A 16,572-nucleotide genomic window follows, 5' to 3' on the forward strand; every position below is an offset into this window, starting at 1 on the left:
ATTTATGAAACATTTTTATGTCTTTGTATATTAATTTTCTATCTATTACAGCCAATGAAGTATATCTTATTTAAGGTTTCTAAAGCATCATAAGTTTATTAAATATTATTTTCATTGCATTTTCTCTAAATTACTCTTAATCATCTGCTATACAAAAACTTATTATAGACCTTTCTTTAATACTGTAACTATTAAAATATTACAAGGGACATTTTGATGCAAATTGAAGCGAAAGAAAAAGATAGACAGTAATTTTACTGAACAATTTATATAACCCCAAAGTAGTGAAAATAATCTGCAGACATCTTAACAAGTTCGTCTAATCTAAACTGATCTGTAAATGAAATCCTAACTCAAACAAACCTCCTGGAAGACGATGTATTTGTTAAATGTCTTTGCATGTATCATTTCCCACTGGTGCTGATCATAAAGAATTGAGAATTTCAGATAGATTACAAAATTACAAACATCGCACAAGTCAAGTTAATTAAAAGTAAAATAAAAGTGTATAAAAATAAAAAAAAAGTGTGTAAAATAAAAGTGTATAAAAGAAATCCACACACATTTTAGTTGGAAAGAAAAAGCACAAAATTAAATGTGTAATTTTATTTATCCAAGAAAAATGTTCTTATTATTTCCTTCTTAAAATAATATAGATAATTTTTTTATTTGATAAATGGAACAAATTCCGGAAATTATTTCAATAATATGAAACATTAGATCCAAACATTTACAAAGAAATAGTTTCTGAAAAATGACAGAGCACAACTTGAAAGATAGGGAGAAGTATCACATATCATCTTTCCACAAATCCAGGAGACCAGTTCCTGCAAATCTCTCTCTGAATTTTTTTTCCAATCTGGCATTCTGACTAGGTGAGAAATGATTCCGCCAGTCTCCTACAATACCTGAAACCGAATATTCATAAAATTCATAAAATCATTTATATTTTAAATATAATAATTTAATTCTGAATTGAATCTAACAGTGTGAAGATCATCTTTAAATTGGCAGTCTATCAATAAAGCTATCTCATCGCATTTCATATATTAATTGTATTCGTACTAGGATGATCTGCCGGATAGGGATAGTTTGATATTTGATAGTTTGACGAACTTCAGATAGCCTGAATCATCGTTGGCTTGCAATTGGATGTTCCATCAAACGCCATGTACATCCAGTGAATAGCATGACGATGGCGTGTCAAATGACTTCTTGAAATGTTGAGTAGAAACAGGATGTCCTAATGTGTACCAAAGAGTAATTACAAAATTTAATATTCCATAAATTGGACGTACAAACAGAAAAACCCTGTAACTATTAATAATTGCGATATGCTTAAAAAAATATGAAAATCTTTTAAATATTTTAGTTTTAGTTTATAATCACAAGTTAACTACTTCGACTCGTTCTCGGTACGAGGAAAATTCTGAATGACCGGACCACAGTAAAAACATTGGCGGGAACTGAGTTCAGTCCTAATAGACATCACCGACCACGGTACAACCCCTCCCGTGGGAGGTATGTTCCGTCATCTGTAGGGGGTAGCTGACTTTACACCATTTCTGTACCTTCTTCTGTTGTATAATGTCTAACAGTCAGGAAAATATACAGATAAAATTTCAAGTGAATTTTAAATATTGTAAAAAGAGAAACTTGTTTTTATTCTCATTATTAAAATGCTTTACAATTTTTAATTATATGTATGGATGTTTCTCAGAAGAAATAGAATGTATACAACGAGATTAAAATGTAAATAACTAAAAAATTACTCTTTTAGTGCAGCTAAATATACCTGAATATGATTCTAATGTTGTTGTTTATATATTTGAAAACAAAATTTTACTTTGACCAAATAGCGGTTATTTTCTATAATGTAAGTATTACATATGTCAGAGGACAGTTTAATTGATAACTTTAAAACATTCAGAAGCACTTAGTGAATCATTTGCAGCAATCGTTACACTCAAAGATTGCAATATTTTGTTGTTAACAGTTCTTGCCTTTAACAATAATATGGTATCAATTCAAATGTTTAATGAAGTAGAATTTGAATTTTACACATAATTGGCAGTTAGAGTTGGAGCCATTTGTAGGAGTGTAAACGAATGCAATGACGCATATCTTTGTAAGTAATTATAGATATGACAACATATTTACGTTTACAAGAAAAAAATACATTTCTGAAAGTTAAGAAAGTTTAAAGTGCATCGTTGACTATGAAGAATGAAGGTTTTACAAATAATTCTTTTAATCAAGTAGGAGTTGAAGTAATTGATTGTCTTGATTTTTAAAATACTAAACTATGTAAATGAATGCAATCATTACAAACTTCAAAGCAGTTTATGTATCAGTATTATAATTAAGATCTATAAAATAATTAATATATTTACTTCAAAATAAAAATATTATTTTCCCATTTTATAAACTTATAAATGCCAGCGTCTTAGCATAGGAGTAGCGCGTCTTCCCTGTGATCTGGGCGTCCCGGGTTCGAATCCCGGTTCGGGCATGGTTGTTCTTTGTCTGTGTTCTATCTGTGAAGCGTGTGAATGTGCCCCTCTGTAAAAAGGGGTTGTGCAAGCGAATGTGTGAGTGCTGTCTTCACATGAGTTAGAAGTCAGACTTCTGCCCTCGGGTGCTCAGGGGTCTTTACCCTCAGAAGCTACTGCACCCCCTTTCCGTGGTAATGCGGACACAACATCATCATCATAAATTGATAAATAAATTTTCAATTTCATAAGCAATAAAAAAATATCAGATTAAATGATTTTTACAAAAGTGTGATAATAAAGAATAGGTAAAGATTTTGAATGGCAAAAAAAAAAAAAGTTTTAATAATAAATTTAAATTAAATAAAATAATTCTGAATATGTTTTTATTTAATTTTTTTTTTTACCCCAACATACACATTCACACTTATTATTTGGAACACACAGGTTTTCGAATTTCACTGTCTAGAAGTAAGAGGAAAACTCACCTTTCCTAACAAAAGTCATTCCGGTAGCATCTTTTTTCATCATTTCAAACTTATCTCCGAGCAACATCTCACGCATGCCAGCAGGAATGTCTGGATTGTTCCGTATCATTTCCTTGGGGATTTTGCTCATTTCCGTCAAGTGCTTATTCAGATGCTCCTTCATAAAGTTGAAGCTGCTGTGGTGGATCACATCCTGGAGCATTTTCTCGTTCTTCTCCAGTTTCTCCTGAGACGTTTAACAAAGGAGTAACTCATAAGTATTCATTGTTTCCGTAGCATAATTTATCAAATTAGAGTCTCATTTCGTAAATCTCGTGTACTTTTTACACACAAAAAGAACAGAAAAACTGACAAACAAAGAAACAGAGAAACAAAGTATTGAAACAAAGAAACTGAGAAACAAACTATAAAAAAGTGTTAAAATTCATAAACAACCTTTGTCAGCTTCCATTTTTGCAATTCAAAGGGCTAAATTTCAAAAATTGATTTTATAGTTGTTGTTTTTCTGTATTGTAGCTTTGTATTTAGCTTGATTTTATATTTACTATTCATCATATTACATATTTCTTTGTATTTAGCTTGATTTTACGGGTTTTTAAAATTATTTTTTGTTTATTAAACATATCACTTCTTTTATTATTTAGATGCTATTATTGCAAGAATGGATTGCCTAAAATTAAATGAAACCAGCCGCCTTCGGCAACCAGTTGTTCAGCCGCGTTACTGAATTGGGTCTTCTCAACCAATTTTGATGAAGTACATTTTATTACAAGAAAATAAAAATATAATTTTGAATTATACATGCTTAATAAAACATTCTGATCAATATTCTGATCGGTTAGTTATACAAACTAACGAAATAAATTAACAATTAAAACTGGTGAAATCAGTCCGGTTGTTAAAATTTGGAACTCTGTCATAATTTTGTTTTACGATAACTTTCAACCAATTTAAGTTGTTATGATCTTTCAAACTGTTGAAATTAGTACAGAGGTTATGAACAGAGGATAGTTTAGTTTAGTTTAGTTATATTAACGTCCCGTTGTAAAGCAACACTAGGGCTATTTTGGGACGGATCTCGTCATTTTGAACCGCGGTCAGATGACGAGGACGACACCTGAGCTGGCACCCCCCTCTCCACACCAGCGGTAGGACGTTTGGTCATGACGGATTTAACGTGCAACAGACCCCCTTACACGACGCTTCTTCGGTGGAATCGGGTTTCGAAGCTGAACCCTACGCCTCACGAGCCGAGACCTTACCACCAGGCCACAGCGGCCCTATGGATAGAGGAGGACTCTCTTAAGATTTTTCTTCATTTGCTTTCAGCGAAATGCAGTGTTTAATTTTTAATGAAATGTAATATTTAAAATTTCTTTCGAAAATCGAATCTGAGGGGCCATTGATGACGTAACTAAACTTATGAACTTTCGTATAAAATTAAAGTTTACCCTTGACTGGAGTTAGGAAATTAGTTCTTTGATTTTGCTAATTTTAAATATGAAAAATTATTTCATGTTAATGTATTGTTTACTTTAAATACAAATTAATTACTTCATAAACACCGCAATAAATATTTGCTTTGCTTTCTGGTACATTTGAACACGTTTTAAACTTCGAATGTAGTTCAGAAGTGATGATAATTAACATAAAAAAAGTTTTAAACAATCTATGTATGGTTTGTTTGCCAACACTGAATATTAATCCCACTTTGATATACACAATATTTTTTTTATTTCTTGAAAAGTATAATTTTCAGAAAAAAAGCGAGTAATAGTTAAAAAACAAGTTAGAGTTTTTAACTCATCAATATAACAACTTTTCTAAAGAAAAAAAACATTTGTCTGGATCAACATAGATTATTTTTAATTATAGATAATATTAATTTTCAATAACTTTTTGACAGAGCTTTTAATAAAATTAAAAAGTATAAAAATATAGAAATTACATATAAAAATATAGAAAATAGGAATAAGAAATGATAGCACAACCTTTCTTTATCACGAATTTTACAACATTAAAAATTATTAGGTGACCAGCCATGAATGCGACTCACTCTTGCCGATAATAGCAGTTCATTCTTAAAACTGCTTAACATTTTTAGTAAATTATTTCAAGATGACCTTCAATACTTTTCGTATAACTTCAGCACCAAATCTGGCGGCTCAAGATATAATGGACTAGCTAGAACATTCCAACATACCTGACTATATTTATTATTAAATTTATGGAGACTAACCTGCTGTTTTTGTCTATTGTCACGGTTCTATGCAAAATATTTTTAATAGGACCAAACGAAATATTAATATGCTAATGTTATGAATATTTTTGCCTTTTGAGTCTACACTCAATTCGCAGTCCATTTTTTTTCTACCTTTTTTGTTCATTTTTGATAATCTGAGTTCCTTTTGAAATCACAATATTTTAAGGATATTATTACTATAATATTCTTTACAAATTACAATATTTATACTAACTAGAACGTTCCAACATACCTGACTATATTTATTATTAAATTTATGGATACAAACCTGCTGTTTTTGTCTATTGTCACGGTTCTATGCAAAATATTTTTAATAGGACCAAACGAAATATTAATATGCTAATGTTATGAATATTTCTGCCTTTTGAGTCTACACTCAATTCGCAGTCCATTTTTTCTACCTTTTTTGTTCATTTTTGATAATCTGAGTTCCTTTTGAAATCACAATATTTTAAAGATATTATTATTATAATATCAAATAATTACAAATTACAATATTTATATTAAATTGCAATATTTTCTTTCTGTATAATCCGTATACAAAAAAGCAAAAAAAAAAAAAAAAAATCTACATGAAGTATTCTTTTTCTTTCTACATTATAATAATTACAAATAAAACTGACCTTGTATTCAGGTCCAATGAAATCGGCTATTTTCAGGACATTGTTGACTGTGTCCTTCTTCAGTTGTTCATAAGTGATGAAAAGCACATTCGGATCATTCCTGTGATCCCACCAGGAGAGCGTAGTATCGAAGTAATCTCCGAAATCCACTTCCCCGTTGATGAAGAGTTCAAAATAGTCGTCGAAATCTCCATCCTCGAAGCAGTATCCAGGCATGCTCTCCGTATGATGGTAGAAAGAAACACAGCAATCCTTCAAACATAAAATATCTCGATGTAGAATTCAAAGCAAGTATTTGAAAAGGAGAACCAATTTAAAGATTCAACAATTATCTATTGAAAAGAAATTGTCCAATCGGAGGTAAAAAAAAAAACGATTTCAGTTTTACTGATTTAAAATTGGTGTAAAATGGAACTTAATGCTGAATGAGCTAAAATCTCGGTATTGATTGAAATTAAAAATTATTTTTTGGCATAAAATGTTATAATATTTAAAACCCTTTTATCTGTTTTTAATTAAATTTTGAATATCAATTGAATCATACGAGTTTTAAAAGCCTCCAAAATTTAAAGTTCACCGTAACTTATAAATATTTGTTATATTAGTATTATGAGTTTTGTTCAAAAATGCTGAAATGTAAGAACGGTCGTCTTCTTTGAGCGATTGACTTAAGTTTAGTTCTAAACTTAAGTCAATTCTTTGGTATAAAATGTTATAATATTTAAAACCCTTTTATCTGTTTTTAATTAAATTTTGAATATCAATTGAATCATACGATTTTTAAAAGCCTCCAAAATTTAAAGTTCACCGTAACTTATAAATATTTGTTATATTAGTATTATGAGTTTTGTTCAAAAATGCTGAAATGTAAGAACGGTCGTCTCCTTTGAGCGATTGACTTAAGTTTAGTTCTAAAAACGGTTAAATCACTGATTTAAGAACAATAAAAATACTGCCAAAAGTTGTGTTTTCATTGATTAAAATTTATATGAAGATTAGTTATGTATTCTAAGAGTACTGATGTATATGTTATGTATGCGAACTGAAATAAATATTTCTTTTATAAAGAATCCATTTTTTTAAAATTCTTTTTGGAAAACAAATATAATTATTGGGAATAAATAGCATGGAAAAACAATTAGAAATAACAAATCGAATAAAAATAATTTGGTTTATAGTTTATAAAACATAGTTGTAATGGTGATGACCTTCTTCTGATATATTTAAAAGCTTATCTTATTAAAAAAATAACAAATAATTGAAAATTTATTTGTGTTCATTTTAGTTTAATTTTTACCTAATAATTCATCTAACTTACTGTTTTCGGAAAAAATATTTCTAATTAATTAAGGTTATTGATAAACAAACAAGACCTGACATGTTCTCTATCATGTTTTTTTTTTTTTTTTTTTTTTTTTTTCACAGAAATAAAGAACATTAAAGTTTGGCATACAATTGTTGAGGTTTTTTTACCTTCGACATAGCATCCCTTAAATCACTAACCCTGTTTTGATTTGTACTGCCGTCTTGTAACTAACTAGTGAATTATTTCAAACAATATGAAGATATATAGTAGAAATATATTGCCGTTGTAGAATTTAGTAGCAATATATTATTGTTGTTAACCATTACGATCTTCTTTTATAAATTCAGCTGTAAAATTGTTCATCTATATTAAATGCAAAACATTTGAACAATTATGCATCTTATTTATAAACTACAAGCATTGCTTAAACATATCCTTAACATTCCTATTGTGGAGAATAATTTGATAAGTAAAACTACATGGTGCTCAAATATAACTTGAACCTGTGTTGCAAATGTATACTTTTACCTCTTCTACCATGGATAACAACCACATTCTATATTATGAATCTTGATCCGACTTACATGATTTTAACAATCGTAGTCTTTTTTCAGGTTATAATATCATGCCAGAAGCAAGACAGGAAAAAAAATGGAATTGAAAAAAATTGATCTAAATCTATAAAAAAAATTGTAGCTGAGTGTAATGTAAGAAAAATTAATATTTCAATTGCAGAGTAGTGTAAAATGTTTAATGTTAAATTTGCAACACACATTTTGAATTTGAAGGGTTGTAAAAAGTCTTTGAAAGAAAAATTCATGTATGATCTTCGAAACGACACCAGGAAATACTATACACCAAGTACTACATTTAACATAGATCTTCTCTGAAATAAAAACCAATGCAGTATGTGAACAAAATAGAAAAGAAATATGGTGTATTGACAAAAAAAAAAAAGAATTTAAAAGTTCCATTACCAACTTGCAGTGGTTAGTTACAATAGCGATCTGTCAAATGGGACAAAGAAAAAACAACTGGAAAAATGTTTGACACTATTTTTCACTTTCGCTGAAAAATAATCCAGGGTAACAGCTTGCAATTTCGTCATTACAAGCTGAAACATTGAAAGGGTAAAAGCTTGAAATTTTGAAACCTTCTTAGAAAACACAAAGTTTCTACTCATTCAAAATGAACTAGACTGAAATAGGATTAACATCAATACAAACAACAATATCATCTAAGAAAGATAAGAATATAAATCATAGTTACTTATTCGCGATGTAAGATGGTCTATCTTACATCGCGAATAACTTTGTGTGCAATTATGATTTTTTAAATTATTTATTTTTATAGATAATGAAAATTAAAATTGAATAGATTCTGTGTAAATTAGGATATCTACAAGTAAAATAAAAATGTATATTGTTAATTTTCAGTTATCTAATGAAAATAGTCATCAAAATTGCAAAAGTCTCTTGTATTTATAGATGTCTCATTCCGAAACAAAGAAATACAAGATTTGTAACTTTTGTTTCGGTGAATGCATGCTTTGTTAATTATTTAAAATTTCATTTTAACAGTTGAGCAAGTTTAACCAACTTCTTATGTATAACCATACCTTTGGATTTCTGGCTACAAAAATATACTTGGCCTCTGAAGACCATGGAGTCAGATGGAATGGTAGATGAAGTTTGATGGCCCCGGGCCTTTTCATCTTCACTGCAACTTCAGCTCCTGTCATTTCCAGGAAGGGAGTTTCAGTGAAGAACTCAAGGGCTGATCCAAAGGGTTTTCCCTCCCGGAAAATACAAGCTACTATGTTCTGCACCCAAGTTGTTCCACATTTTGGGTAGGTAATTATGAACAAATCATTGGGTCTGGGTTCGTAAGCCAAAGCAGATTTGTATGCCTCCACTGAAAACATGCCCGGAATCCGGAAACCATCTACATCCTGATACCAGGGTATCTTTGGTTTTTGAGCCTTTTCCTTACTTGGAGTTGACATGATACGGAAACGGTTTCACTGAAAATAAAATTACACAATATTTAATTATATCACAAAAATAAGACAGAAAGATCCACCAACTGTTATTGCATACCATGCCCTATGACCTTATAGTATTTTCTTCTAGTAAACGGTAGAAATTTTTACTGAAAATAAAATTAAGCAACATTTAATTATATATCAAAAATAAGATAAATATCTCTACCAATGAATGAGAAGGAAGGTCAGTAATTGACCACTTTGTGATTCGGGGCCAATTACTTCGGAGAGAATGTCAGTTTAATGAATCAGTCAATGTAAGGATGGGCAATGCTAAAGATGGCAGTCGACCACAACAAATCCTGTCGATACTGCTATGTTTAGTGTTGTCGGCGTGGTCGGCTGTACACAAGAAAAAGAAGATACCTCCACCAACAGTTATCGCATGCCATATCCGATGACCTTCTAGTAAAGTGTTTCTTACTCCCTTGATATTTGAGAAAGTTGGAGTTGACAAAAAATATTAATCGCTCTCTTCTAAGGACTCTGTTTAGAAAGGGATAGTAGTTACAATAGCATACTTTAGTACACACAGGAGTCCCTGTCACAATAGGAGTCCAAATGGTCCAGGCAAAATTAATCAGGCCATAATGGAAGTCAAAAACTCATGGACGCATAGACCTTTGAGGCTGTAAAGTCTCGATTAAATAAAAGGTAGCGCTATGATCAAATTCGTTATTTACAGCTTTATTTACATAAAATTACAGTTCATCATCTAGATTAAATGAGTGAGTAGTATTCTTATTCGACACAACAAGGAGAGTTCCTCGAATACTTTCGGAGAAACCTCCCAAGAAAACAGCTAACCGGCTTTTAGCTTTCTAGCAAACACAAGCGTAGCTCCAGGGATCCACCGAATCTTTTCGGGTGGAATTCTAGTCGGACACTCCGCTTTCTGCCTCAGTGTCCACCAACCCTCTCTCTCAATCTCCTCGCACTTTTATTCTGTCCCCACCCTCATTCACATTTCACATAGGTCCATTTTCCCGGTTATCCAATAATCGTTCAGCAACAACTTCACTGGTCTACCGTCGACCGTGGGAATCCGTTGGGGAGCCACCCTCCACTATGTAAAGAATGCAGGTTCACATCTGTTTGAAATAAACGTTTCTTGCATGTGTGGTCCGTTATCTGGACTCACACTAATTGCCCAGATGTCCTTACTTTAAAGGCATTGACCATCTGGCACTTCTGGAAGCACTTACACTGCGGTAGGGCGTCGCCATTGCTGACACTGCTGTCTGGATGCTAATTATGGAGCGTGGGAAAAAGAAGCGTCACCATGGTCAAGCAGGGAAGAAGCTGAATGATTACAAGGCAATAAACAGAGATAACTTTGGCAAAATATTTTTTCACATTTTACCCATGAGTAAGTATTTGGCGATGATAGGAGATGATTTTAGTGCAAACCCTGTGACGACTGTCCCATTGTTTGTAGGATCTTATTGAATTATCTGCTTGGTATCCGAAACTTCTAGAAAGCATCCTTATTATAATTAAGCACAATTTAAACAGTTTTAAAGTTATCTGAATAAATTTAAAATCTTCTTTTAATACAGAGTTTCAGTTAGAATTTAAATAATCCTGGAACAGGATAGATATCATAGTCAAATATGATTCCTGAATTAGCCTTTTTATAAAAGCATATTAGATCTTTGAAACAAAAAACATTTAAATAGATTCCCTGAAACAACTGAAATTTAGATCATATTCATTCCAAAATGGTTAAACATTTAAACTGTAACTAGCCGTCTTTGGTCACCAGCTTGTTCACCCAGATTATTGAATTTTTAGGCTGTTAAATATTAATTTGGAATTCATGTTTTTTTTTAAATTCACCTTGTTATTTGTTTGGATCGAAAAACATGAATTTAACTTTATAAATCAAAACAAATCATAATGCTGCGAATTAAAAAATGCATATACTGCGAAATAAAAGCGGAAGTGAAAAAATTGTTTCTGAACGAAGGCCCAAAACAGTATTTTTTTTCCATCTTAATTTTAACATTGACAAAAGCAAGAGTTTTGATAGAAGAATTTGAATTTCATCATAAAAATAAAAAAATTATGCATGTATTGGGCATTGCATTTAAAAAAATTATTAAAAATAAAGTAAACATTATATAGAAAAGAAACGGATATCATTAAAACAGACATTTTTTTTTAATTTTAAAAATAATTCAAAAATCATTACAACGAATAACAACAGTCCAATATAAACAAACCATTATACGTACGCTTCAGACTGCTTCACTGAACGTTTTTACAGCTGCACTTAATTCAACGCTTATCTGATTAATGAAGATCAAAATATTATTAGAAATGATCTGGATTGGACTCGTCAAAAACTATTCCATCAAAGAAAACTAGAATGTGAATCAAAATTAAGAAATAAGAGTCAAACAAAGCTTTACCGAACTCGAAAGTAGGCTTAAACACTGGCAGATGGGTAATCGCCATGACTTACCTATAGAAATGGATGACATTGCATTGATAGCATTACATTAATTTATTTATGCATAATTGCACCACATGACCTTTTAACGAACCATAAACCTTGTGCAGGTTGAGGTTTGAACTCGCAACGTTAGGGTTCATAGCCGCGTAACATAACTACTAGACAAAAGTGTACACACCTTTCCGGAGGTTGTTATCTGGCTTATGAAGTTACCACCACAATACTCCCCCACCAGTGAGTCGGTGGAGTTTTATCGTGCAAGTTATGGCGAGCGACGAACGTTGTTATCGCGCCAAGCGTTATGGCGGGCGACGGCGAGCGTGTGTGAGTGGTTGCTGCCGGGAGATGGAGCCACGACAGCTAAACGAAGGATACGGTTGTTCAGAACCAGGGTCAATAATGTGCATATTGAAGTTCGAACTCGCAACATTAGGGTTCATAGCCACTACACAAAAGAATACACTCCTTTGCGGAGGTTGTTATCTGGCTTATGAAGTTACCACCAAAACATTCCTGATTATTTAAAACAGTTTTTTTGTTGCTGTTTGTTTGTCTTCTGGTCTATCTGTATTCACAGAAACTCAAAATGCAAAAGTTAAGTGGATAAAATCCATATGTGGCCTTTGTATGTAAACTATAAATTTCTATGAACATTTAATTTTAAGTAGGAAATATGTATGTCTGTCCTTTAGAATGTATATGAATACAATTTCTCAAAAAACACAACAATGCAAATGGTGGAAATTTGGCAAGCTGTTTTTCCAACGGAGTCGAATTTTGAGCCAAATTCATCATCGAACTGAATGCATGTTGATACATCTATTATTATTCTTGTGAACGTAGTTACACATAAATGCAGCATTCTAAATTATTATTTATAACTAAAAGCGTGTTTTTATGAAATTTTATTATGAATCTCTTACTTAAAACGCGTCGTAAACAAGTACCGAAATAGCTCAGTTGGGAGAGAACTGTAGATATGAGGGAGAGAACTTGCCGAAACTGTAGATATGTAAGTATCAAATTTGTACTTAAAAGAGAAGAGCTACTATTCAAAAATGCTTATTCGTTTTCTTTTCCTTGTATTGCAAAGCTACATAGAAATCGCGCAACTTTTTGAACAGTATTCCACTGGTTCATTGAGTACTTGAATTTCTATTATGAAGCTTTTACAACATTACTGACACTCACAAGAGAAGAAATTTTCATCGATTTTGGTTCGTTAAAAAATATTATCACAAGTAAAAAAATTACCATAATTCTTTATTAGGCAGAGCTGTTCAGAAGCAACATGTGTTTTCATTGGTTCTTATGGGAGATCTACATCTCTAAATGCTTTACAAAGATACTCTAAGCATGCCTTCGTACATAGATTTCTGAATAATAATTAAAATAACTTTCTAAGGATTAATTAAATTTAAATTTATTAATCAATCAATTAAAACCAATTTCTAAGAATATATATATATATATATATATATATATATATATATATATATATATATATATATATATATATATAACCAATCTAAAGTAAGAAAAAGTTTGAAAACGAAACTAAAATGAAAACGAAACAAAACAGTTTCGAAATCGCAACTAAAATTTATTACCTATTTAAACTAAAACCAAAAAGGAACTTCATAGTATTTAGAGAGCGCAATTGCAGCTACTTCTAAAACACAGATGAATTGATACAAAAGTATTAGAATCAAGTTAATAGGAAAAACAAAAACCAAATAAAAATTAAACCAAAAAAATTATTAAAAAATATTAAAAAAGAATCCGGCCTGAAGACTTTTTCAAGGGTCACCCTCAGGCAGGGTGACCCTTAAATAAAAATAGAAATTTACTTGCATATTGGATCATTCAATAGATGGCGCTGGGTGCCTACCTCTGTTTACATAATTTACCGTTAACTTTCAAAAACAGGAAATCACAATCGATTGTTTAAAGTTTCGTTCACTGTTGGATGGTATGTCTTGGCCTTTTCGTTTTTAATTTTAATTTTAATTTTAATGCTGTTTTTGTTTTTATTGTTATTGTTTTTATTGTATTTTTACTTTGTGGTTTTTTTCTAATTTGTTATTTTGTATTTCCTTTCTGTTAAAATGGTATATCTCTTGAGCATAATTTCGGGGGATTTTCGGGTCACGAGGAATCATTATTAGACTTAATGTCTGTATGTCCTCACAGAAAAAATCCCTTTATTTGAATCCCTGCCTGAGGGTGACCCTTGAAAAAGTCTTCAGGCCGGATTCTTTTTTAATATTTTTTAATAATTTTTTTGGTTTAATTTTTATTTGGTTTTTGTTTTTTCTATTAACTTGATTCTAATACTTTTGTATATATATATATATATATATATATATATATATATATATATATATATATATATATATATATATATATATATATATATATATATATATATATTCTACTTACTTAATATGTTCACCTAAAAATGTTTTACAACAACTTTTCACCATTTGGCGATTAACGGATGAAAGGGATCTTTTAAGAATAGATACAGAAAGAAAATGACGCTGATTCAGAAAACTGAACAATAATTGAAACTCATCACTGAAAATATTTCGTCGCAAGTAACATTTAATTATAAAAATTCCTTCCAATATTACTAAAGCTGTTCTTGCCCTAGCTGCTCATTGGAAATGAGTTCAGAAGCAAGCACTAGTATTTTTAAAAACCTTTTCTGATGTCAATCATTTTATTATTAAATATTCATTGAATTCTTCGTAGAGATGATATTGGCATTATAATTGTTACATTGTTATTCCTTTCTACGACAACTGAGGATACTTGTTTTTATAAAAGGAATCTTCTGTTCAAAACATAAACTCTATCATACTTGTCTACAAAGTGACATTTTGCATGTGTGCTTCAAACAAAACCAGTAACAGGTAATATAAAAAAGAGGACGATGAAAACATTATGCATTAAGTGGTAAAAGAGAAAAGGTTTGCTGCATTTACAATAGTGAATAGGATAATTGTAAGATCTGAAAGCAAGTAAAATCATTTCGTGAAACTGAAAGCCAGCTTTCAAAATTTCCTAAATACTAAAAAGAAACTTAAAAAACTTGGTAGAAAGATTAATTTTTGAAATTCAATGCGACTGTCCGTATTTGTTGAATTTCTCGTGTGCTGCAGAATTCAAATGAATTCAAGGAACTTTCATTAATTTGAAGCGATAACGCATCTCCAGCTTCCGGAATGTATACTACGGAATATCTTGTGCAACAAGTAGTATTTTGATCAATAGTATTTTGTGACTCTAGGCAGTAGAGATTAGCAAAGCATTCTTTCAATAAATTGAACAGTTTAGATTCACACAAACTACCTTCTAAAGAGATTCTAACTACTTTTTTGACTGCTTTAAAAAGAATGCCATTTACAACATAAGATGCGCATAAATTATGAAACTGCTCGTTTGGAGAACGATGTCGTTGCAGTCATAAAAGAGGCTCCTTGATATAAAAAAGGAAATATGTATTGTTCAATAAGTTTATACAATGAAATATCATTACCTTGTGTCGTAAACTACTAGAAATATAGGGAAAAAGTAAATTAGAAAAATGTTTATATTTAATAGGAAATAGTATTCCATATGAATAAGTAATTAAATTTTGAAAGCAAAATTTATTATTAAAAAGTTAGCAAAATTAATTGGAAATATCACAAATTTGAATATAAATTTGTGATATTTCCATCGATAAATTTGTGATATTTCCAATTTTTTTTTTTTTATTCAAGGAGTGAAAGACAAACAAATTTTTAACCAATTTTTATAAATGCAGGCTTTTAAAGGTTAAAAAGATTACATAATTTTTCACATAATCACTTTTCCAAGCTTTCTATTTATCTTATATTTCTAAGAAAATCCTTATAAATATAAACTTACCTCTTCTGTAAAGATTTCTCTCAATAAAATAAGTTCCTCGTTCCAATGTGAGACATTTTCGAGTCTTATCAAAGATAAGACTTTTCAACTGAGTAAAGGTAATTTATGAGTATGTTTAATTTGACATTGATGATTTTATCGCTGAAAGAGAGATAGTAATTCCATTGAATGAAATTTTATAGATATGCATATTATCTTCATAAACATTGCAAAATGCTCGAAAACAAAATCTACTCCAGAACGTAAAGTATTTGTAGATTTCAAAATTACTTAACATAATATACGTATTCTTTGCAAAAGATGTGTAAATTTAAATCAGTGGGTGCAAGGAATGGAAAAAAAATAAACAGTCCGTTTCCAGTTTAATTTTTTAATTATAATAAATTTAAAATGCTAAAGTTAGAAGATGAAAGTAAACGTCGGAGAAAGTTAAAAAGAAGAAAATAAAAAATAAAGTTAATAAATATAGTGGAATTTAATTCATTCAAAAGATTTTATTTCAAATTTGTCAGTAATTCGTTTTTATGGGGTTCTTAGAATTTCTTATTTATGTAATGTTAAAATATTGTGAATGATTTGCTGTTTATGCTATTATGTACTTTGTTTAGTTCAAAGTCAAAATTAAAAATCATAGAAAATGTGTTTTTATTTTTAAATTAATCTAGCTTTATTATCATGTGACAACATGATGTTGTTTTAGTTTGAGGTTTTTCAAGCGATTTGAAGGCAACAAATTGTTGAAGCCTCAAAATGCGTAGGCAACAAATTGGCAATTTATTCCTTTTTTATTTCGGAGTCGGCTTTCACAGTATAGCTTTTGAAATATATATCATTTCCCTTAAAAATCGCAGTGTTATGTTATTGCCTAACTCGCGCAACGTTTTTTTAAAAATAAACCAAACAAGTTAAAATACTGTTTGTTCAATCGATAAAGATTGTTGGTTCAGAGATAATTTCAACTAATTAAAATAAGGTTATTA

General features: G+C 30.4%; 1 protein-coding gene across 1 annotated transcript; it reads right to left on the reverse strand.

Annotated features, from left to right (window-relative positions):
* Positions 1–591: 591 nt before the first annotated feature.
* Positions 592–15,717, reverse strand: LOC129965912 (sulfotransferase 1C2-like). Its single transcript, XM_056080193.1, has 5 exons — positions 15,593–15,717; positions 8,791–9,195; positions 5,867–6,118; positions 2,981–3,206; positions 592–908 (listed from the first exon to the last, which is right to left on the reverse strand). Exons 2-5 carry the CDS (start codon positions 9,175–9,177, stop codon positions 790–792), a joined length of 984 nt encoding a protein of 327 aa, XP_055936168.1. The 5' UTR covers positions 9,178–9,195; positions 15,593–15,717; the 3' UTR covers positions 592–789.
* Positions 15,718–16,572: the final 855 nt, after the last annotated feature.

Source organism: Argiope bruennichi, chromosome 4, assembly GCF_947563725.1.
Source record: "Argiope bruennichi chromosome 4, qqArgBrue1.1, whole genome shotgun sequence".
Taxonomy (NCBI): Eukaryota; Metazoa; Arthropoda; class Arachnida; order Araneae; family Araneidae; genus Argiope; species Argiope bruennichi.

Bases quoted from the DNA above. Each gene is read 5' to 3' on its own strand.
- LOC129965912 (XM_056080193.1), bottom strand. From the start codon at position 9,177: ATGTCAACTCCAAGTAAGGAAAAGGCTCAAAAACCAAAGATACCCTGG. The intron at 6,119-8,790 runs GTATGGTTATAC...TTATGTTTGAAG, and splicing joins TTGTAGCCAGAAATCCAAAG to GATTGCTGTGTTTCTTTCTA. The intron at 3,207-5,866 runs GTCAGTTTTATT...TAAACGTCTCAG, and splicing joins TCATTGGACCTGAATACAAG to GAGAAACTGGAGAAGAACGA.